Genomic DNA, 24,862 nt, shown 5'->3' on the forward strand with positions numbered 1-24,862 from the left:
TAATTTGTTTGCATGATACAGTTTGCCTTTACATCTCTTTCTGTGTGTGTGGTTTGTGTGGTGGGATTTTGTGTGTGTGTGTATTGGATTTTTCTGTTTGTTTTTTTTGAGGGAAGGTGGTGATATTTGTTTGGTGTATATATATGGAAAAAATGCAGAAGAGAAGTAATCTTTTTCCTTATGGTTTTGGGTTTTCTTTGTATATTGAACTGCTGCTGTTGTGGAAAGCAGAATTTAGTATCTTCTCATGAAGCCTTTACTCTGAACAGTGGAAGTTACTGGCCTTGTGGGTATGGCTGTTTTAGTAACTGTCTAAAAGCTTACTATGCATTATATGGAAAGGCATTCTGGTTCTACTTCATGCATAGACTTAAAGGAGGATAGATAGTGTCTTACAGTTCCAGAAAGAGTGACTGGCCATTGGAATGGGCTGCCCAGGTGTGAGAGACTAAATCTTGTCTCTCTTAATGTGACTCAACAAAGATAAAATTACTTTTGTTGCTTGCCCAGACAATAGCTGATGTGTATTGGGCAGATGCCACTGGAATGACTCTCTGTAAGGTGCAAAGATAAAGATTGCTCACCGGACTGCAGCTGCCCTGGAAATAATGGGCAGAGGCCACTGCTGTGATACTCTCTGGAATATGCATATTCGCCACCTAGACTCATACCTAAAAACTGTGTAAAAGATCTGAGCAACTACTGGCTCAGGAGAATGAAAACACAGTGAAGGAAAAGACCTGGACAATGCTGCTGAGAAGGAAGACACAAGAGAAGGAAAAGACCGGGGCAATGCTGCTCTGAAGAAAAATGGAGAGAACACCAGGAGAGAAGAATGACAGAGACATCACCATGGAGCCTGGAAGAAGCAGACCAAGAGGAACCCTCTCTCCGTGTCCTAAATTCCACCTGCTACAACTCATGGAGCTGAAGAGACTGCTCAGAGGACAGCACAGCCAGCAAGGACACCATCTCCTTGAGTATGCCAAAGCTGCAGTAGCCTTTCTTCACAGACCCAACATCTCCTCCTTTCCAAAGCTGCAGCACCCTTCTTCCACAGACCCAACCTGTCTTGGGGGTGAGGGGTGTGGTAATATAATTCCTTTCCTCTTCTCCCTCCCTCTTCTCTCTCTCACTCTCTAGTTGTTTCTCTCTCTCCTTCTGATCCATCCACTTTATTTGTGCAATAAATAGCCTTGCTGTTGATATTTTGGCCTCGTTTGTGCCTCTAATTTTATGATACAGGAATATTCAAAAAGAACTGACTCTCTTTCCCTCTCTGGACTGAGACACCAGGGAGGTGGTGGTCACCATCACTGGAAGTGTTTAAGAAGAGACTGGATGAGGCACTTGGTGCTATGGCTTAGTTGATTAGATGGTGTTGGGTGATAAGTTGGACTTGATGATCTCAAAGGTCTTTTCCAACCTGGTTAATTCTGTTCCATTCCATTCTAAATCTGTGTAAGAAATCCAACTTCATTGGCACACTTTTGTTTCTGCAAATACCTTCTTCCTTTGTTGACATTTTGGCACTGGTATGTTTGGAAAAATGTTTAGACTTGATGAGCTTATTGGAACTTACTGATGACTTGGATACAGATTCTTGTTGGGCCCCTTTCTTGATAAAGATTTTGCATGTTGAAAGGGAAAAGGAACTTAATTGCATTTTGGCAAACCACACTTTACACAGCAGCATGGACCAATATGACTCCACCTATGAGTAGGTGATAAGCATGTATGATCTTACACCTTATGTCTATAGGAAGTCTCCTGTAGCTTACCTAACAAAAAAGACTTGAAATAGAAAGAAAGGTTTCAAGTAGGTGGTAGGATTTTCTCTTCCTGTGTGGCACCAGCACAGAAACGTGAGTTAAAATCACAGTTGCTAGTGTCAGGCTGGCAGGAATACAGCCTGACAGACCACATCCCTCTGGTGGCTAGTGATTTTCATACATACTGTTTCTTCTGGATTAATAGAAACAGTATTATGCTTTAAGGATCAGAGATGGTGGATCACAGAATGGTTTGAGTTGGAAGGGACCTATTAAAGGTCATCTAGTCCAACTACCCTGTAATAGTTAACTAGATCAGGTAGCTAGAGACCCAGCCAACCAGACCTTTAATGTTTTCAGGGGTGGGGCATCTATCACCTCTCTGATCAACCTGTTCTTCTGCTTTACCATTGTATTTACCTCTGTTGTATTTACCATGTTTTACCTCTGTTTACCTCATTGTATAAATTTCTTCCTCGTCTCTAACCTTAGTCTATTCTCTTTTAGTTTAAAACCATTACCCTTAGTCCTATTGCAACATGTCTTGCTAAAAAGACTATCTCAGTCTTTTTTATAGTGCCCCTTTAAGTACTGAAAGGGTTCCCAAATGAGATCGTGGCTCTCATTTTGAAGATCTGAGAAACAGCTTTCAGCAGTGGATCTGTGCTGCTATTGAAGTTGTTAGAGCTTGGACATGTCCAAGACCCTTGTGCCCTAGGTGGTCACATGCCTGCTTAGATGGTCAAAACCATGAGAATTTGTGTGCAAGTGCTAAAACTGTCATTTGCTTTTCTAAGCCCTCGTGTTCAAGAAACATCTGAGCTAAGGCACTGGTAAGTAAATACTGCAGACCCATGGACTTATGTCCAAACACCAGTTGCTAAATGTTGTAAGTGCCATAGTGGTTTGCGATTTGTGTTGCAGAACCTGGTATTTGGGGGGGTAGTGGCAGTTGGTTTGTTTTGAGAGCAGAGGGTAAGTGTTCAGATTGTTTTGGCTTCAGACAGGAACCTCATGCCAACTTTCTCAGGAGCCATAGAATGTTTACCTCAGCTAAGTCCTGTGCTGCAGCTCTACTTGTGTGAGAAGAACACAGGAGAAAGACCTCATCTGTGCCTCATGTGTGACCCCTACCACAAAGAAGATGCATGCTCAAGAAGCCCAAGAAGTTGCTAGAACTCATTATTATATCCCTGCCTTCTATGAAGCATAAGCATGCATATGTAGATGGTGTAGCTATATAAAGAAAAGTTAGGATTTGTAAGTTGCTTTTTGGCAGAGACTGGAGGTATCCTTGGGGGGAAGTCTCTGCGGCCCAGCGCGCTGTTTCTCTCTTTTTTTCCCTGCTGCTTGCTCGCTTCTTTTTTAATAAACAACTCTCACAAGAAACTTGGAAATTTTGTTGTGTGGCCCATTTAGAACACTAAAAGTGGGACTTTTTTTTTTTAAAACCAAGTGAAGACTGGCTGCCATCTTATTCTGGAGTAAAGAAGTAATGCTGTTACCACATAGTAAAGGCAAGATAATCTAATACCTCAGACCTTAGTAGCAGTAATGCTTTTATGATGTGATTTTTAATTTATGACACAGTTTTTATTCCACTTGTATATTCACTGTGTAATAGAGTGATAAGTAAACTTTCCAGGCCAGTGTTTGGGTGTGCAGTGCTGCATTGCTTTCTTCTCATCCCCAGGAACCAGCACCACATGCAGTCTTGCTGTCCAGAAATCCTCTTATTGGAGGATATAGCAGGACAGTCTGTTATTCTGTTATCAAAACAGAGAGAAGGTTTGAAGGAAACCTGTTTCTGAAGACAGTAATTTCTGCATCTGGCACCTACTGGGTGTACTGGTTTTAAGAAGCATAGTCTTCAGTGAGTGACTTGTATTAGGATTAGGGTGTGCAGAATTAAGAATCAATACTCCTATTAACTTTGAGTGATGTGTGATTGTAGAGGTAGAATACATTACACTGAATTTTGTTTCTACTAAAATAATGGATTAGAGAGGTTTCCTCTGCCTTCTCTCCCTTTAAATTGTTGATACCCAATCCAGTGGGAGAGCTAGCTAAACTTGCTCTTACTAAGCTTCCAGCTTACTTTTTTCCCTTGTTTTTTTTTTTTTTTTTTTTTTTTTAAGAACTATGAATAAGAATTTACTGTTAAATAGCTACTCTGAGGTCCTCTGGTAAAACCAGAGCTTGCTGATGAAGGTACCGTGGACATGTAGAATTACCAATTCTGACTTTGGTAAAGACGCTTTTTACATGAGGCAAACTTAGGCAGACTTTTAGGGTTCTTGTAGTTCACCTGGCTAGAAGGCGCTGAATAAACGTGTAAAAACCTGAAGTATTCAACACTGTCGATAAAACTTTCCCACTTTAATTTGAGTGACAATGCTTTGTCATCAAAACAGTTCCAAATAGTGACTTTGAGAGGAGTCATAGTAGGGGATGCGAAGCATATGTAACTCTTGGCTTCTTCTTTAATAAAATGCAGCATAACCAAATACTTGATAAAGGACAGTTTGTCAGGGTCTTCTTAGCAAGAAAAATACTTTGAAAAAGGATCTTACTAACTGCATTGAAGGAGAATCGAAGGTGGGGCATATCTGAGCCATTTTTATCCATTATTATATCTTACATCTTTTAAATGTATTAATCTCGTTAATTATGATGTTCTTTGTCAAGGGGAGAGTGAAAAGGATAGGAACTGAAGTTTGGGGGCAAAGGAGTTTTGCTAAATTTAAGTCTGTGACTTTGACTAGAGGAAAAAAAATCAAGGTAAGACTCAATGGCTTAAGTGTAGTATGAAAGAATATCTAAATCTGTGCCTTTTCCAGATGGAGGATCTTAGCTTGAAAAACATGTGCAACTTTGGAAAATCCAGTTAAATGTATCTGTCTGTGTACTGCCACTTGACACTGCCAGAGTAGCTGGCTCTGCTAAGCTGCGTTCTACTGAGCTTAAGCAAAGTCTTTTTAAAACCTTGGGAAAGAGAGATTCGGCGGCAGCTCGGTGTCCATGTTTTTTAATGTAATTTGGATTAAAGAGCTATATATGGCTATAGCTCCCGCTATCCGTGGAAAAGACCGGGTAGCTCATGGCCAGCCACTTCTAGGTGATGGAAAGGTTAGTCTGAGACTGCCAAAGTGCTGTGGCTTCTGTTGAACTGTGTAAATTCGAGTCACACTGAGCAGAAGGGATAGCACAGGCCTGTCAGCCTGACCTCAGTGCCAGGCAAGATTATGGAACAGGTCATCTTGAGTGCAGTCACACAGCACTTACAGGATGGCCAAGGAATCAGGCCCAGACAGCGTGGATTTAGAAAGGAGAGGTCCTGCCTGACCAACCTGATCTCCTTCTATGATCAGGTGACCTGCCTGGTGGATGTGGGGCAGGCTGTGGATGTAGTCTACCTGGACCTCAGCAAGGCCTTTGACACCATCCCCCATGGCAGACTCCTGGCCAAGCTGTCAGCCCATGAAGTGGATGGGAGCACACTGTGATGGGATAGGAACTGGCTGGAGGGCCAAGCCCAGAGAGTGGTGGTGAATGGTGCCACATCCAGCTGGCAGCCAGTCACTAGTGGTGTGCCCCAAGGATCAGTGCTGGGCCCCATGCTCTTTAACATCTTTATTGATAAGGGCATTGAGTCCATCATCAGTAAATTTGCTGACGACACCAAGCTGGGGGCAGGAGTTGATCTGCTGGAGGGTAGAGAGGCTCTGCAGAGGGACCTCGACAGGCTGGACAGATGGGCAGAGTCCAACAGGATGGCATTTAACATGTTCAAGTGGCAGGTGCAGCACATTGGCCACAGCAACCCCATGCAGTGCTACAGGCTGGGGTCAGAGTGGCTGGAGAGCAGCCAAGCAGAGAGGGACCTGGGGGTGCTGGTCGATGGTAAGCTGAACATGAGCCTGCAGTGTGCCCAGGCAGCCAAGAGGGCCAATGGCATCCCGGCCTGCACCAGGACCAGTATGGCCAGCAGGAGCAGGGAGGTCATTCTACCCCTGTACATAGCACTGGTTAGGCCGCACCTCGAGTCCTGTGTCCAGTTCTGCCCCTCAGTTTAGGAAGGATGTTGACTTGCTGGAATGAGTCCAGAGAAGGGCAGTGAAGTTGGTGAGGGGCTTGGAACACATGGCCTATGAGGAGAGGCTGAGGGAGCTGGGGTTGCTTAGCCCGGAGAAGAGGAGACTCAGGGGTGACTTTATTGCTCTCTACAACTACCTGAAGGGGGGTTGTAGTCAGGCAGAGGTTGGTCTCTTCTCCCAGGCAGCCAGTACCAGAACAAGAGGACACAGTCTCAGGCTGTGCCAGGGGAGGTTTAGGCTGGAGGTTAGGAGGAAGTTTTACACAGAGTGATTGCCCATTGGAATGGGCTGCCCAGGGAGGTGGTGGGGTTGCCGTCACTGGGGGTGTTCACGGTGAGGCTTGACAGGATGCTTGGTTGCATGGTTTAGTTGATTAGGTGGTGTTGGATGATAGGTTGGACACAATGATCTTGAAGGTCTCTTCCAACCTGGTCTATTCTATTCTATTCTATTCTGTTTCTTAATAAATGTACACCAAAGGAGTGCTAAGATCCAAGTGGAAAAAACAAACCTAAAACAACAACAAAATGCAGTAGTGGGCTGTTTGGAAGTCCATTTCACTTATTTGAATGGTGGGATTTGAGTCGATTAAATGACGTGTTTGGAGTGGACGTGTGCAGTGAATGCAGGTCATACCAACATTGCACTTTTTTGTGAACAGGAAACAGAAATTGAGAATCATGCCAATCTCACAAATCGGGTTGGAGGATTCTCCTGGAAGTGTTTATTCTCCTACAGTTTAGAGTTCCACCACGGAGGACTCCTAACTGTGTTCTGACTTCAAGCTTCCTATGAGTTTGTACTCTGGCATATTAAAAAAGTGAGTTTGCAGCTTTAAATAGCAATGTACCTAAGTGAAGAAGAGGATTTTTGTGTCTGGGGAAAAGTAGGCAACTAGTTACTGGAGTAACTGCACACCTGTGTCCATTGTGCCTTGCTTTTGGGTTTTCATGCTGATTATCAGCTTACAGGTATGCGATTGGCTAGTAGGAAGGGGCTTGTGTGCTTTCTCTGAACCGTTTAAGAATTACAGCAGTGTAGTCTATGGTCCATTTTAGCTAGTTTCTCTACAACAAGCAGCCCCCCCTGACCAGTGGGATTTGTGCAGTTGCCTTGAACTCCAGTCAAGGAAATTTTTGTGCATGTCCCTTCAGTAGACCAGAGAAGATAATTCACCTGATGTCCCTGAAAGACCTGACTTTTCCAGTGTTCCTGACATTTTTGCTTGTTTGCTTGTTTGTTTGAGTGGTATTTGGTTTTTTTGTTTGTTTTTAATTCATTCACATAACTTTGTGGTGTGTGTTGCTTTGTATTTGTGGAAGTCCTCTCCTGATATGAGCACATGTGGGGTGTAAGAAGGGGAGGTTAATCTTTTGGTGGCAATCCAGAATACAGGACTTGCCTGCTCATTTGTCTTTTAAGCACATTTCCTTTGTCCTTGACTCAAGTCAAACAACATTTCATTTTTGATCTGTGTTTGTTTTAGCTTTCACCTGTCCTGTAGGGGGAATATATCAGTTTTGTGCAGGAAAGGTAAACTTCTTATGAGTTTGTTTTTTGTTTCTGTATAAATCATACCTTACTCCAGCAGTTGGTCTCTTCAAAGTAGGTAGGTGATTCCTAGAAATCACTGAACTTAAGTTTTGCAGAAATTAGCCTAAATTTTATGTTCCTTACTTTGAAATGATGCGCTTTGGTAACTGCGTGGTCAGTGTCTGATCCCTTGTTTCACCATTCATGCTCCTGCTTTTGCTTTAATCAAAATCATCTAGTTGACGTGAATTATCACTCCATTCATCACTCGTGAGATTTAAAAACAAAATAAAAATTGCAACAGCCTCCCCTAAGTAAAAACTTTCTAGTATATGATGACTGGGGGATATAGTGAAAATGGATAGATACTCTGCAGCAGGCACAGATCAGTTGTGACATAAATAGCTCTCTGGCAGCCTCCAACAATTCTCTGGCTGACACTTTTCCTTCCATAGCTGAAAGAAGTACTGTATGCCTCGCATAACGTGGTCGACTTTCTGGTTCTATGTCTTTGGGTGTTTATGGGAGGAAGTGGTGTGTGGGGATTCAGTGCTTCAGATTGGTCGGTGTGGTCATGTGGGATTTCCTTTTGCACAGCATGAGTCATGGCAGTTCACCTTCACGGGATACTTGCTGCAGGCTGGGCTTCGTGTAAGGGAACCAGTGCTCTGACTGCTTGTGAGTATGCAATGCCAAGTGTCAAAGAGGACTATAACCCTCTCAGGAGGAGGGAATGTGTGTGTGCATGAGCATTTACCTAGAACCATTGAGGTACTATAGTAAAGTGACCCTTTGGACAGAAGTGACCGACCTAGTAACAATTATATATTACACTCAGTTAGAAATTCAAAGGCTACAAATTCCTTGTGAGATCAGTAAGCTGTATGGTGTGTGTCAGCATTAGGAGGGGAGGAACTGCACCTTTCTGACAAGTTTCAATGCCTAAGTAAATGTTATTACTTCAGTATGGAGAAACATGCTGCTTTCTGTGCACCTATATATGTGGTGTCTCTCTTCTGCACTCTGCAGCTGTTCTGCATGCCTCAGGAGATAACCGTGCTCTGCTTGAGGACAGACTGAATGCAGAAGTGGAGCGAGCTTTGACTGAAGAATGAAAGCCATAGGCAGTTGACACATCAGGAAAACTTTACATTTTGTTAATGAAATTTGAAGATGTGCTACTTTTGGGTTTTGTCGTTTTGCTTCTGTTTATTTCTTTGGTAAGGGTTATCCTCATAACTTTGGATGAGAATGTGCTCTGTTTGCTTGCCTCTAAGTAGCCTAGGGAGAGCTAACACTTCAGCTTACTGCCTGGTTAAGCCAGGATCGGATTCTGTCCACTGTATTCTAACGTGTCCGTTGGTCTGAATGTGATGCTCTTTCTGTGTTAGGTTTCTGTCTGTCTAACTTTCTTTATGATGGAAAGGCAACAAACTCTCTGGAACACATATATAGATCATCTAATAATTAGTTAATTTTATACTAATAATGAAGTTAAATTACTGTGTCCTTAAGAAGATGCTTTTCTATTAATGAAAAATATCAGATTATTTCTAGGAGAGATGGAAGGTGGCGTGTGTCTGTCTTACATAAGGGGAATGAACTGTACTCTGGACAAAAATCAGGACTTTAGACCTTTTGTTACAGACAATTCTAACTGTAGATAATACTGGCTTCTAAAGCCCTACATCTCAAAACGACCACATATTGCAATTAGTACTGCAGGTGGATTAGAAGGTATGTGTGGACTTAGAAATTCTGTAGTGAAAAGAACATTATCATAAACAGGGTTATTGGAATTACAGTTATTGCAGCAAGACTGTCTTTCAAAGGACATGAACCAGTTAAGAAAAATCACCTCAGCTGCTCTTGTAAAATACAACTTTGACAGGAGCTCAAAGCAGTTGCAATTGCTGTTGTGTTCTGTACAAATAAGTAACAATCTGGATAGTCATGAGGATATTCGACCTAAGGGAGACCAGGGAACATTAATACCCAGGATGCCCATACTAATGCCCCTTTCATTTTTTATTTTTTTTTTCTTTCTTCATCAGTTACAGGTAAAGCTGGCACTAGATCTTCTTTAATATGAGTTAGACATGTTTTAGGGGTCATATCTGAGAAATATTACCAACAGCAGTTTCGAGATGGTGCCTCTGTAATGAGGCTTATTTAGGATTGTTGATTACATTGTTAATTGGTAAGCATTCTGGAATGCTGTCACAATATCTCTCTAGGGATGGAGGTGAAACTTTTGCCTGGATAAGGCTGCAGTAAGTGCATGGTGAACCTGTTACATGATGGTAGCTTTAGAAATCTATAGAAGCAGTGAGTATTGAGCATCTTTATTTGAAATTGCCTAGTAAAGTTTGGGACAACACTGTGTGCTCTTCCTCTTAGCTATTTATGTTTTATTCTTTTATTTTACTTGCAAGTGGTCTCCATGATGTGCTTTTTTGTATGTTGAGTGAAGACTGACTCTCAGTTTGCAATTGCAGCTTAATTTACACTGTGACTTTCTGTTTGATCTGTCATGATATGTGTTTTTTAAAAAGGACAAAATTATATGAATTTGGTTTCGGTATTGTTTTTTTCCTTGGCCTTCAACATGGTACATAGCATGACAGAATGTTGTGGAATGAGGACTGTGGAAGAGAGCCTGGAACTGAAATTTTGATACTTTCTGCTGAAAGCTATCTATGCATAGTGTTATTTTGTGTGTTTGTGTTGTTGGGGTTTTTTTATTTTCTTTTTTTTTTTTACACAGTTTGTAGAATCTTTTTGACTTTTCACATAATATTAAGCCTTGTCTGTCAAGAAAAGTGCATTTTCCACATTCCTTGAAGGACAAAGATATTCTTACTTTTCTCTTCCACCACATATTTTGACCAATGACTTAAAACCTTTAAGATATTCTTGATTTATAATACATTCCAGTATTGGTATTTACTACCTCCTGAATGCCTTTTTATATTTACCTTTTTATATATACCTCCCAGATCTATCACCCTGTTCTTAAGTTCTGGTTCGTTGTTTTTTTTGCAGTCTTTTAACATTCATCAGCTGTGTCAACAGCTCAGTTCAGTTGCAGCAACAGCACACCCACTAAAAAGTATGTACTTGATTGGGGGAGGGATAATTTCTTTGTCTTGGGTTCTGAGTAAACTTGTTCTTCACATCTAAGGATTTCAGATTTTGCAGAAGTTGGTTTGGTGGCTAATAATTGCACTTACTAATGAAGAAGATTAGCAGGGCAAAAAAAGAAGTCGTAACATTCAAGTATTGAAAGAAACAGCAATGGGAAATATTTTTACTCGCCCTAAAATAACTGCTTTTGCTGGATGGTCGTATCTAATGCGGGAACAGTAAGTGAGTAAAGTTAAATGTACATTGCTTATTCCCATACAAGGGAGTTTGTATGGAACAAATAATGTAAGGATTTTTTTTTCTTTTTTACTCACTTTTGCCACTTCTCCAGGTGAAGGAGAATTGCTGTCATTCAGCAGACTGGAAATCTTTCAATAGTGAATTAGAGACATTGCTATATTGGCTGTTTACTTCACAGAATGGTCTGGGTTGGAAGGGACCTCCAAAAGTCATCTAGTCCAACCCCCTCTGCAGTAAGCAGAGACATCCTCAATTAGAACAGGTTCCCCAGAGCCCTGTTGAGCCTCATATTGAATATCTCCAGGGATGGGGCCCCAACCACCTCCCTGGGCAACCTGTTCCAGTGTTCTACTACACTCACAGTAAAGAACTTGTTCCTAACATCCAATCTAAATCTGCTCTTCTCCAGTTTGAAGCCACTGCCCCTTGTCCTATTACTGCAGGCCTTTGTAAACAGGTTCTCTCCATCCTTCTTGTAGGCCCCCTTCAGGTACTTGAAGGTTGCTATTAGGTCTTTCCAGACCCTTCTCTTCTCCAGGCTGAATAACCTCAGCCTGTCTTTGTACCAAAGGTACTCCAGCCCCCTGATTGTTTTCATGGCCCTCCTCTGGACCCACTCCATCAGCTCCATGTCCTTCCTATATTGAGTGCTCCAAACCTGTACTCCAGCTAAGGTCTCACCAGAACAAAACTGCAGAATCACTTCACTCAATCTGCTAGCCACACATCTTTTGATGCAGCCCAGGATGTGATTTGCCTTCTGGGCTGCAAGTGCACACTGTCTGCTCATGTCCAGCTTCCAAGTCAACTAAGTTTTTAAAATTTAATTAACATAATGCATAAAGCTGCCTAGATGAAAACTGTCAGGTTTTGCCTCATCATCTGCAGCAGGAACACTGAAATATGGGAACGAGGATGGGAAGTTCAGATAAGAACTGCTGAACAGACATACTCCTATGGTAGTCTCAAGCTGCGCTGGGGAGGTTTAGGCTGGAGGTTAGGAAGAAATTCTACACAGAGAGAGTGATTGCCCATTGGAATGGGCTGCCTGGGGAGGTGGTGAAGTCACCATCATTGGAGGTGTTTAGGAGGAGACTTGATAAGGGTGCTTGGTTGTATGGTTTAGTTTATTAGGTGGGTTGGATGATAGGTTGGATGCATTGATCTTGCAGGTCTCTTCCAACCTGGTCTGGTCTATTCTATTCTATTCTATTCTATTCTATTCTATTCTATGGCAGTGAAAGAATCAGGATTGTCTAGCTCAAAAAAAGAGTACATATAAGCCACCTGGTGTTTTGTCATGGATCTTCCAACTACATTTTTCTCCATTTTTTTTTGGTAGGTTGTGTGGATTCAAATGAGTGCAAACAGACATTTTGGCTCCTTACGCACTAGGATTGTGTCTCCTCATGTACACCATTTTGTTAGCAGCAAGCTGTCTTGTAACCCTTTGTCTGCATTGAGGTGAGGTTTCCATGTAGGTTAGGCGGTTGTGGAAGGACAAACTTAGTAAGACATGGCCAGTTTTGAACTAGAGTGGATGAAATATTAACTTTGCTAGAATTGGTAACACCAATGTACTTTATTTGACTCACAGAGAGACTGGTGACTTTCAAGTTGCTCATGCCTTGGCTGCATACAAGCAAGTTAGAGTGAGTGGTTCTTTTTCTGATGCTTTACCTAATAATGCCTGACTTTCAGTTAGTGTATGAAAGTACCATCTGCTTCTGTCTCTGAAGCCTCTCATTGTGTCTATCCCTTCTACTGAAGCTGCAAGAATTGTTGATAGAATAATCTTTCTTATGGCTAGAGAGGACAAGATTAGTGTCTTCCCATTTGTAATGGCTCTTTTGAGGAGAATGATTATATAATGTCTCTAACCTTCTCAGTCTCCGTAGTTGGTTTCACATTCTTCCTACGGTATGAAAAGGAAGCCATGTCCAGCCAAGTCATGTCTATATATATTTGTAATATTTGTGAGAGATGCAGATGAAACAGGAGAAACTCAGTGAGTTGTGCTCGGAACAAGTGAGACTGTCAGTTTACTGAAGTGTGACTACTTTGTGCCCTGTGTTTAGAAGTAGGTTCATAAAAGCCTTTATCTTGTTTCTCTTTCTGATATGTAAATGATCCAACCCACAGTGGCTGACATGGCAATGTAATTTCTTTAGTTGATGCTCATGCTGGTTTGTACCGTGTGGCTGGTACGCTGGTTAAGAGTTGCCTGCCTTGCATGCACGTAAAGGCAAAGGAGGAACTGTCTGATTTTAAAAATATGTTGAATTACTTGCACTTAGGGTGGACACTATCATTACAAACATCTGTTGTCTCTAAAAAAATGGAGGGTAGATTTTCACAGGTCTTCTGGTAATTTTGGGGTGACCAGTTGCGTTATAAGGCTGTTGCTTTCCACACTGTAATGGAGAAACCTCTGTTCTTGTGGGGACTAACATCTAATATTTGAGCTAAATGCTCAGTGGTGATGCCTTCTCCTCCCTCAGCTCCCCTGAGTTGTTTCTTTGCCAAGACAACAGTGAAATGCCTTTTCTCTCATATATTTGAGGGCTTTTGACAATAAACATTACAAGGGTTTTTGACAGTAAGCATTACAACGTAGTTTAATTCTCAGGTTAGTTTTCCTTTCTGCTAGTTTGTCAAAAGTAATGCTGTTTTCTGTAAGAAATGACTGTGACAAGTCTAGTGAAGTGGTAGCAAAAAAGTTAATTTTTAACCTCTTTAGAGTGCAAAGTACTTTAATTTCTGAATAAATATTCATAAGTGAAAAACATCTATATTTTTGAAATGTAAAGAAATCCAAACGTTACTTGGCTCACCAGAATACTGGTTCTTTAGGTAAAGTAACTGCTGTATTACCTTCTGAGTCCTGCTATAATGATGGAAATTGCTTCCTCTTGCAGCATCTGGAAAAACACACAGTACTAATGAATGTTTTCTCATGCCACACAATCATCCAATTATTAGTAAGCAGATCCATAACAGAGTATGTTCCATAGGTCAAGGTCTCAGAATTACTCTTATTGGTTTGTGTAGCTTCTGTCTGAGGTTTGTAGATGTATTAAATATGTTACCCTACAGAAACACTCAACTTCCTTAGCTGAATGGACTTACTTTTAACTGAACTTCCACAATTTTAGAACAATGAGCTTGTAGTGATGTTCATGCTCATCATTCTCTTTAGTGAAGTCGTAATTTCTGATATTTAATGCTTCAGTATGGTGGTTTGGGAGAGAGTCAGGTGATTGTTAATTAAAGAAACACTCAAATCCCTGTATACGGGGGAAAAGATACAGAGAGAGTTGGCATAACTGTGCTGTGAAAGAACAGAAAATACTTAAACCCCCCAAAAAATCTACATGTGAATTATTGTATTGATTCTGTGAAGAAGATTCTGACAGTAAATTTGATAGTGTAAAACCATTTTTGGCTAAATCATAGCCTATGTTGATTTGAACAAATTCTCCACAGAGTAATGTCAGAACTACAGATAAAAGCTGTTCAGTTTCATGAAACTTGGCTGATGGCAAACTGTGCTTTTCAGTCTCTGTAATTTGGAAACATTAAAGAATATCCATAGTTACTGATGTGCTTCAGTAGTTAACACTCTGAAAAATATGAATTTGATGCAGTAAATAAAAGGCATGATGAAAATGAGTGTCTAGAAGAAACTTAAGAGGTTTTGCCTGGAACTGTTTATTTTCTGTGAGTTTATGTGAGCCAGAAACAATAAGTACTTCTGCTGTTCTGCATTTCATGAATCAAAAATACTGAATACTGTAGGTCTTAAAATAAGTAATTTGTTTTAAGTCTTGAACTGTTTGCATGGGACCTTTTCTGTTATGTAGTTATCAGCAATTATGAAGGCTGAACTGCAGAAAGAGAAAGAGAAAGCTCAGGGGTGACCTCATTGCCCTCTACAACTACCTGAAAGGTGGTTGTAGCCAGGAAGAGGTTGGTCTCTTCTCCCAGGCAACCAGCACCAGAACAAGGGGACACAGTCTCAAGCTGCACCAGGGGAGGTTTAGACTCGAGGTGAGGAGAAAGTTCTTCACTGAGCGAGTCGTTCGTCATTGGAATGTGCTGCCCAGGGAGGTGGTGGAGTCACCGTCCCTGGAGGTGTTCAAGTGGGGATTGGATGTGGCAGTTGGTGTCATGGTCTAGTCATGAGAGGTCTGTGGAGACAGGTTGGACTCGATGATCCTTGGGGTCTCTTCCAACCTTCGGTATACTGTGATACTGTAAAGTGTAAGATTTTACAGATTTCACTGTCTTGGATGATAAAACTTGCTATTTCCGCCCCCCCCCCCCCCCCCCCCCCCGATTATGATTATTCTAAGAATCACATTAAGAGGAGTTTATATTGACTTTCTTATCAAAAAGATCTTTCAGTCTTTTGTAGGATTGTTGCTTTCCACAATGCAACCTCAACCTGTATGTAAGATTTCTCTGATTTTTACATGTGTCTCTACTCATTTGGAGCTGACTCGATCCCAGTCACTTAAAGGGAGTGTCATTTTTGTTATTCTGATTTGTATTCTGCTAATTTTGTGTGGCTGAACATTTCATTAGGATTATGTTTGAGAGTACTGATTAAAAATTGTGTTGAAAAAGAAAGAAGCCTTGGAGAAGTCCTGGTAGAAGCAATTTAACTACTGTCTTCCATTGAGGTCTGCTTTTCCTTTACTCAGCTAATTCTTAAGGTGCCACTTAAAACAGATCAGTGTAACATGTAAAAAGGAGGTTTGTCAAGTCCGAAGTGTTTGTCTTTACAGTTTCTTCAACAGAGGGTTTTATATTCTCAGATTACTGTGTTTTTTTCCAGACTGTTGACTCTGCTTTAATTCTTCATTAATGAAATGTAATTAATATGTGTGATTTTGTTGTTGTTGTTGTTGTTTTGATTTTGTGTGTTTTGTTTTGGATTGGTTTGTTTTGGATTGGTTTGGTTTAGTTTATTCCTGAGACTGGTGTCTGTAGAGCTCCCAGTAACTGAGGTCTTTCAGTTACTTGCTTGCTGTGATAGTAGCTTTGGGCAATTCTAGCAACTTTTCAGCTGAAGTTTCAGAGGCTAGTTGCAATAGTATGAAAATCTCAGTATTTGTATAAGACAAATGTAAAATGCTTGAATAGAGAATTTAGAGGGGACTTGGAGTCAGCCATCCTCCCATGCAGCTGCACATCTGGGAGTTTTGCTCATTTCAGTGCTGTTTACTAAGGAGATTTTCCAGCTTCTTTGAGCAGTTCTGAGTTCAGTCAAGTCCACTAAGGGGAGAGATAGTATCTTATGTATTGCTATAATGTCCAGTAAATTCTAAATACTCAGTGATTGTATGTTGTCACTCCTGTGAGCCTGGTATTTAAAATTTATAGCTACTGGTATCTTTGAATCATTTTAAAATGTAGTCCTGGCTAAGGCTAAGGAGAAATTTAATGTTTTAAAATTTGTATTATGGAAAAGGGGGGGAGGGAAGGTGTATGTACTTACATTTTGTTTAAAATGTTTGCTTCTTTCTTTGATTTTAGTATTCTGTAATGTTTGGTAATAGAACTGTGTGGTGTCTGCTGACTTACTGAAACTGATCCTGTTGTAGAAACAAAGCTCATATGGAAGGCTTCTCTTCCATAGTCTCAGCCCATAATACAGATAATTTTATTCTCATACCTGCTCCATTCTTTTCCTGTATTCACACTTTGTTTTCCCTGTATTCAGTACTAATGAGGAAAAAGAGCATCAGTTTATACCCCACAGGCGATGTATATGGTATTGCCATTGCAACTGGATCTGGTCAGTTTTCATAGTATCATAGAATGCGCTGGGTGGGAAGGGACCTCTAAAGATCATCTAGTCCACCCCCCCTTTAGTAAGCAAGGACACTCCCAACTGTTTTAGCCAGAGTAAATGGGGTGTATCTTTCCTGATTTTACTTGATAAGCACAGAAGATGCTTTCTAAGTTTTGTTTAGACTCCTTAAAGTCTTGTGAAATTAATCTCTATAGGGAATGATAATTTTCATGTGAACACAGAGCAGAGTATTTGTCTCAATATCAGTTTAACATCTTTATCAATGGTCTTGATGAAGAGATAGAATGCACCCTCAGTAAGTTTGTGTGTGGCACCAAGTTGGGTGGGATTGTTGATCTGCTTGAGGGGTAGGGAGGCTCTGCAGAGGGACCTGGGCAGGCTGGATCAATGGGCTGAATTCAGTTCTGTGAGCTTCAACAAGGTCAAGTGCTGGGTCCTGCACCTGGACCTCAACAACCCTATGCAACAGCACATGCTTGGGAAAGAATGGCTGGTAAGCTGTCCCATGGAAAGAGATCTGGGGCTACTGCAGCTACATGTAAGTCAGAAGGCCAACAGCATTCTGGCTTTTATTGGAAAGAGTGTGGCAAGCAGGACCAGAGAGTTGATTGTCCCTCTGTACTGGGCACTGGTGAGGCCACATCTTGAATATTGCATACAGTTTTGGGCACCTTTGTACTAGAAAGACACTGAGGTGCTGGAGTGGTTCCAGAGGAGAGCAACTAAGTTGGTGAAGGGCTTACAGAGCATGGGCTTATGGAGGAGCAGCTGAGGGAACTGGGGCTGTTTAGTCTAAAGAAAAGGAGGCAGAGGGGAGACCATACCACTTGCTACAGCTACCTGAAGGGAGATTGTCATGAGATGGGTGTTGGTCTCTTTTCCCAAGAAACTAGTGATAGAACAAGAGGGAATGACCTGAAGTTGCACCAGTAGAGGTTTAGGCTGGACACTGGCAAGTATTTTTTCATTGAAAGGATTGTCAGGCATTGGAACAGGCTGCACAAAGAGGTGGTTGAGTCACCATGCCATGATGTGTTTAAAAGCTATGTAGATGTGGTGCTTGGGGATATGTCTTAGTAGTGGATTTGGTGGAGTAGGGTTAATGGTTGGACTCAATACTGAAGGTCTTTTCCATCTTAAATGAATCTATGATTGTGTTTCTTACTGTTAGGTTGAAAAAATTTAGATCTCTTTGTGAAGCATCTTACTCTTTATCCAGCTGCTGACTTCCAGACTGGCGACTGGGCTTGCATCATATTCACCTAGCATTGAATTTTTTTTCCCCTTTTTTTGGGGGGGTAGGATGTTAGGAAGAAATTCTTCACAGAAAGAGTGATTGGCCATTGGAATGGTCTGCCCAGGGAGCTGGTGGAGTCACTATCACTGGAGGTGTTTTAAGAAGAGACTGGATGGGGTGCTTGATGCCATGGTTTAGTTGATTAGACGGTGCTGGGTGATAGGTTGGACTCGATGATCTTGAAGGTCTTTTCCAACCTGGTTAATTCTATTCTGTTGTGTAGGGCTGAATTACAGAAGACAAAAGAGGACAAAATTAATTAGATATACCCGTACCTGAATAAAAATTTGGACAGGGCTAAAAGCATCTCTGAGTATATGTGCTTGCTAAATGTATAACTGTCTTTATAGATTCCTGTGCTTTGCAATATCTTCATTTGTGGCTGTTACAGGAAGGGGAGTTAAGGTTATGGGTCTTAAGATCTTTCTTTAAATCTGTGCTCTATTTAGTATAATAAAAGATGTGACTAGGCAGGTTAAGTGCAGGATAGCAATAGTATTTAATTTTAGCTAGTGTTATGTCATGATTATCTTATGCAGACTCATTTGCCTGTTGAATTAATGCACAGCCTTATTCATGTTATGTTGATATTTTTGAGATAAGGCTTTCGTTTTTATTTTATGTTCTTGTACAATTGAGTACAGGACTCTGTCATAGATACTGTTCCTAGATATTATTTGACTTGATTTTCTATAGGTGGGAGAATATAGATGGTTAATATATAGTAGTCTTATGTTGTTATAAATCTGGACTTTAAAGGAGTCCACTTAGAAAAGAGCAAGTGTTTAGACATCTTTACAAAATAGCAAACTTAAGACAGTTTACAAAGAGTTGCTATACTCAGCATTGGTGAAGCTTGAGTAATGTGTTCACTTTTGGGTGCTGTAGTGTAAGAGAGACTTGGAGTTGCTGTAGTGAATCCAGAGAAAAGAAGTGAAGCTGGTGAAGAATGTAGAGAACAAGTCTTATCAATAGCATCTGAGGGAGCTGGGGTTGTTTAGTTTGAAGAAAAGGAGGGTGAGGAGAGACCTTACCGCTTTCTACAACTACCTGAAAGGAGGTTGTAGAATGGTGGGTGTTAGTCTCCTCTCACAAGTTACAGCTGACGGGACAGGAAGAAATGGCATCATGTTATGCTAAGGGAGGTTTGGATTAGGAAAAACATTGATACCAAAAGGGTTATCAAAGATTGGAACAGGCTGCTAGGGAATTGGTTGCATTGCCATCCCTGAATGTATCTAGATACAGTGCTCAAGGATATGGTGTAGTAGTGGCTCTGGTTAAGTTAGATAATGGTTGGACTTGATAATCTTAGAAGTCTTTTCCAACCATGGAGATTCTGTGATACAGTCTAAGAGTTGCTTAAGTGACTTACAATGAATGTGGAAGAAAGGAGAGCTCACTTTTGATGCAAAGATTTCTGTAATTGAGGTAAGCAGTTGTTCCCACTTCTTCCTGTGTGTTAGAAGTACAGTCACTGATAAACATCGTAGAGTAGTTTAGGGTTCTTACTTGTGCATCTTTTTTCATGAAGCTTTGTAGGTGAATCGTAATCTGCTGCGAATGGTTTCTGCTGTCAATGCTAAAGAGTATCGGAAATTTGCTCAGTTTCTCTGCATTAATGTGCTGTGTCCATTTTTTGTCCCTGAATTTGACTTTACTGGACTTGCAAAACATGGCTATCTCTAGGTTGTATAAACTTCTTTCCAGATCTACTCACATCTTGAAAACCATTAGTCAGAATTATGTGAAATAGTACAGTAATCAAACAGAAAAAAGAAAGGTGATGTAGTTAAAGAAAAATAATTTTGAATAGCTTTATTTTGTCAAAGGAAAAATGAAATGAGAAATGAAATGTTTTCCCAGAAATTTGTAGGGAAAAAAATCCTTTTCTGTCATGCCATCTAGTGGCAGTTTTCTTTACATTCAACTGTTTATTGCATTGATGTGTTCTCTGAAAAAAAGGTGTGATTAAAAATCTGGGTTACAGCACTAAGCCAGTGTTAAAGTACTGACAGACATGGGTTTTAAACTGTTTTCCTTGGTACTGAGTTACATTTTAATATTTATTTTTCTGAGTAGGATATCTGGAAAAACTCCTGTGTTGTGCTTCTTGTGGATTTAAGAGGAGCTAGTGTTTTCTGATTTCTGCTGAATGTGCCATGACCATTATAACAAAGCCATAGTGAAGCAGAATCTTTGGAACTTGCTTCATGCTGGACCTGGGTCACATAAAGGAAATTAACATCTCTCTCTGTTAAATCTCTCCAGCTGTGTTAATAAAGGAAATTAGTATTTCAGTGCTAACACAACTGAAGTGTAGAGGCTGTGGGAGGTTGTGTGCAGCCTGCCATTGATGCTGTGTAAAACTGTTTGGTTTGAATTCAGCAATCTGCTTTGGTGTAGATTGAAATGAGCAAGCACTTCTGGAAATAGGTATTTCAGTTTTATCAGCTGAAAGTTGCAGTGTTGGGGTGAGCAGCTGAAGATGGGAACTTAAACCAAATGTGTAAGACTGTGTCTGTCTGTTTTTGGGCTGCTTCTGTACTCAGAGGAATGAATGAACTTCATCAATCACTAGATTATTACTTTTTTTAATCAACATACATGCATAGTTATATGTGTGTATTATATACATCTTGAAGTCTTGAAGATGCTCAGTATCTTTTGCAATACTTTATTCTTATTTTTTTTCCTCTTCTCGAACAGGCTTAATTTATAAGTAAAGTTTAACAGAATACTCTAGAAATGTGAATATGTTCTGAAACCTTTTATGTCTTGGCAGGAGCATGATGAATCTGAGAACCTGATCTAGGAGGAACTTTTCTGGGTGCTTGAGTTGCAGTCTTTCTCCCATACACTTTAGGATAATACAGCTTTTGTTGTTGTAGTAGGCATGGAATAGAGCAGAAAATGGTTGTCCTTCTCTTTTAGTGACTTCAAGTTCTTTATAGGGAATCTCTGAGAATCTGCAGGGCCAACCACAAACTTGTGTGACATATTAAGGAAATGAGAACATGATGTCAAACAGAACGTCTTCTGATACCTGTTTGGCATACTTTTAGAAGTTGTTAATGTCTTATTTTAATTTGAACCTATGTAGAGAGACATCCTATCCTCCAGGTGTCAGGACCAAGCCTTTCACATAAATGCCGCTACCTAATGCCGGAGCTGGCTGTAGATGCATGCTGGCTGTAATGCATCCTGGCCGACTTGCATGTCAGCTCTATGCGTAGAACACTTCATTTGTTTTTTATTTTGATGTGTAGATGCACTGGTTGTCTAGCACAACCTGGGTACATCAGATGTGCTGCACAAACTCCTGAGGCATAAGTCTGTACTACCTACTGTGGTTTATGTGGCAGAAGTTTGGGAGTCTGTTTTAAAAAAGTCTTAGGTTTAATGTAGCTGCAGTCTGATTTAATAGGCCTGTAGGTGTCTGTGTAACGATTTTCACTGAAAGCATGAGGAAAAGCCATCAGGCTGTGAATATTCTGATTATTTTTGTATGTTGCAGAATTAAGTGGTATCTGGTAATGGTAACTTTCTGCTGTATTGCAGGAAAAGTTCCAAAACGCAGCCACATTTGATTGAAATGTTTTTTTGTTCTTTTTTTCTTTTGCAGGAAAATTTTGAAGATGCCTTTGAAAACATACCTGTGTAAGTAGAATTTTAAAAAATGCGTGTGTTTTTGTGTAAGCTATTCAAACAAGGATGAAGTACTGAACTCACATCGTTCCAGGGAGTCATAATTTTACATGCATCTGAATAGAATAGAGTAGAGTAGACCAGGTTGAAAGAGACCTTCAAGATCTTCACGTCCAACCCATCAACCAATCCAACCCACCTAAACAACTAAACCATGGCACCAAGCACCCCATCAAGTCTCCTCCTGAACATCTCCACTGATGGTGACTCTACCACCTCCCCAGGCAGCCCATTCCAATGGGCAATCACTCTCTCTGTATAGAACTTCTTCCTAACATCCAGCCTAAACCTCCCCTAGCACAGCTTGAGGCTGTGGCCTCTTGTTCTGGTGCTGGCTGCCTGGGAGAAGAGACCAACCTCCGCCTGTCTACAACCTCCCTTCAGGTAGTTGTAGAGAGCAATTAAGATCACCCCTGAGTCTCCTCTTCTCCAGGCTAAGCAACCCCAGCTCCCTCAGCCTCTCCTCATAGGGCTTGTGTTCCAAGCCCCTCACCAACTTTGTTGCCCTTCTCTGGACACCCTCCAGCAAGTCAACATCCTTCCTAAACTGAGGGGCCCAGAACTGGACAGAGGACACAAGGTGTGGCCTAACCAGTGCAGCATACATGGGGAGAATGACCTCCCTGCTCCTGCTGGCCACACTGTTCCTGATGCAGGCCAGGATGCCATTGGCCCTCTTGGATGCCTGGGCACCCTGCAGGCTCATGTTCAGCCTACCATCAACCAGCACCCCCAGGTCCCTCTCTCCCTGGCCGCTCTCCAGCCACTCTGACCCCAGCCTGTAGCACTGCATGGGGTTGCTGTGGCCAATGTGCAGAACCCGGCACTTGGATGTGTTAAATCTCATGCTGTTGGACTCTGCCCATCTGTCCAGCCTCTTGAAGTCCCTCTGCAGAGCCTCTCTACCCTCCAGCAGATCAACTCCTGCCCCCAGCTTGGTGTCGTCTGCAGATTTACTGATGATGGACTCAATGCCCTCATCCAGATCGTCAATAAAGATGTTAAAGAGCATGGGGCCCAGCACTGATCCTTGGGACACTCCACTAGTGACTGGCTGCCAGCTGGATGTGGCACCATTCACCACCACTCTCTGGGCTCGGCCCTCCAGCCAGTTCCTAACCCATCGCAGTGTGCTCCCACCCAAGCCATGGGCTGGCAGCTTGGCCAGGAGTTTGCTGTCGGGGACGGTGTCAAAGGCCTTGCTGAGGTCCAGGTAGACCATATCCACAGGCCTCCCCACATCCACCAGGTGGGTCACCTGATCATAGAAGGACCTGCCCTTCCTGAATCCATGCTGGCTGGGCCTGGTCCCTTGGCCATCCTGTAAGTGCTGTGTGCATCTTCCAGAACATTTAAGGCCCCCAAGAGTTGGGAAGTGAAAGTGTAATTAGGTTGATACATATGATGAGGTATTTGTCAACAAATATGAAAGTTGTAAAGAATTAAAAATAGCTAACTTAGAAACTTTTAGTTACAAAGTGATGGCTCTAGACATTTCTGAATGGTGAAAAAGTGGTAGCTCAACATTATTGGAAAAGCTTTGGATACACAGTATCACAGTATCACTAAGGTTGGAAGAGACGTCCAGGATCATCAAGTCCAACCTGTTACCACAGACTTCATGACTAGACCATGGCACCAAGTGCCACGTCCAATCTCCTCTTGAACACCTCCAGGGATGGTGACTCCACCTCCTCCCTGGGCAGCCCATTCCAATGACGAACGACTCTCTCGGTGAGGAACTTTCTCCTCACCTCGAGTGTAAACCTCCCCTGGCACAGCTTGAGACTATGTCCCCTTGTTCTGGTGCTGGTTGCCTGGGAGAAGAGACCAACCCCTTCCTGGCTACAACCACCTTTCAGGTAGTTGTAGAGGGCAATGAGGTCACCCCTGAGTCTCCTCTTCTCCAGGCTAAACAATCCCAGCTCCCTCAAGCCTCTCCTCATAGGGCTTGTGCTCAAGGCCTCTCACCAGCCTTGTTGCCCTTCTCTGGACATGTTCAAGTGTCTCGATGTCCTTCTTAAACTGAGGGGCCCAGAACTGGACACAGTACTCACATTGTGCAAGACCATCTAAACAAGATTTTCAAATCAGAAATCCTGTACCTCATTATCTGCTGTTGCACAGACAATTTTCCCTATTTAAGCCACTTCTGTGGCATTAGATTTCCTGCTGATACAAAACGCTTCTTAAATTGTGATGCCAACAGATGATGATATTCTTATGTGTTTTCAGTTTTTCTGTAGAATGCTATTTCATGTTTTATACTAGGAAGCCCATGAGAAGGAGATAGCGATATCCTCGGACTCCCAAAACACTTCTAGACCCAAAAGCAGTAGCTTTGGACTGAATCTATTAACCAAAATTTTGATGGCCATGGCAAATTATACTTAATGGATTTGCCAGATACTGTATTTGCATCTTACCTAGACTAGTAATGTCTGCTATATAACTGTAGTTGAATAGTTAAACATATCACTTCATGAGACTCAGAAGGGAGGAAATGAGAATCTACTATATTTGTGTTGAGAACTTTTCAAGTTAATGATTACTTTTTCTTCCTTTGACTTGCTAGCAGTTACTGTATAATTAGATAACTCCTCTCCAGCCTTTGATTCCCTTGGAAGAGGAAAGAAAGTGACTCCATAGTGTTTATATTATGATAATACATACCCAACACTCATTCTTTCTGTGAGGTTGTTCTGCTGTTGATACCTCAGCTGGGCATGGATGTTTGTTACTGGCATGCAGATCCTCGATTTGTTCTTCCTGACTTATCTGTGCTCATAGCTGTCATATAAAGACACTTTCTTGAAGTTGTATAGAGGTTAGATTGATGTTAGTTTATTTTGGCTGGTGTTCCATCTGTCTATAATATCCGTTATGCAAAAGGGCAAATGTGGAATGATGGAGAGAATATTAGTGGTACAGAAATTGAGTTGTTACTTAATGTCTCTAATTGAAGGGTTGTCACTTTGGTTGCTGTCCTCATCCTTGGGCCCAAAATGCTATGCCTGTCCATTTATATGTATATTCTCAAATTAACATCCCATTTGCTCATATCTGAGAGGCTGTGGTTCAGGCTATTTCAGTAATGTGGGACACAGTTCTTGTTTTAGTGGTTCTGCACAAACCTAGGAGAAAGCAGCGTGTAAGTAACTTCAGGTCCTGAGCTCTTACTCATTCCTACATATGTTGTCATAACCTTCTTAGCTCTCCTTTCACCCAGCTGCACCTGTGTCCTCCT

The 24,862-nt window shown here is 41.5% G+C and overlaps 1 protein-coding gene across 2 annotated transcripts in view; it reads left to right on the forward strand.

Annotated features, from left to right (window-relative positions):
• TTC39B (tetratricopeptide repeat domain 39B) overlaps positions 1–24,862 on the forward strand; it is an 85,019-nt gene that overhangs the window by 4,936 nt on the left and 55,221 nt on the right. For both annotated transcript variants that reach the window (XM_054178386.1, XM_054178387.1), the window contains exon 2: positions 21,533–21,567. In XM_054178386.1, the coding sequence (XP_054034361.1) occupies positions 21,533–21,567 (35 nt within the window). The remainder of the gene's footprint in view (positions 1–21,532; positions 21,568–24,862) is intronic.

This window comes from Dryobates pubescens, chromosome Z, assembly GCF_014839835.1.
Source record: "Dryobates pubescens isolate bDryPub1 chromosome Z, bDryPub1.pri, whole genome shotgun sequence".
Taxonomy (NCBI): Eukaryota; Metazoa; Chordata; class Aves; order Piciformes; family Picidae; genus Dryobates; species Dryobates pubescens.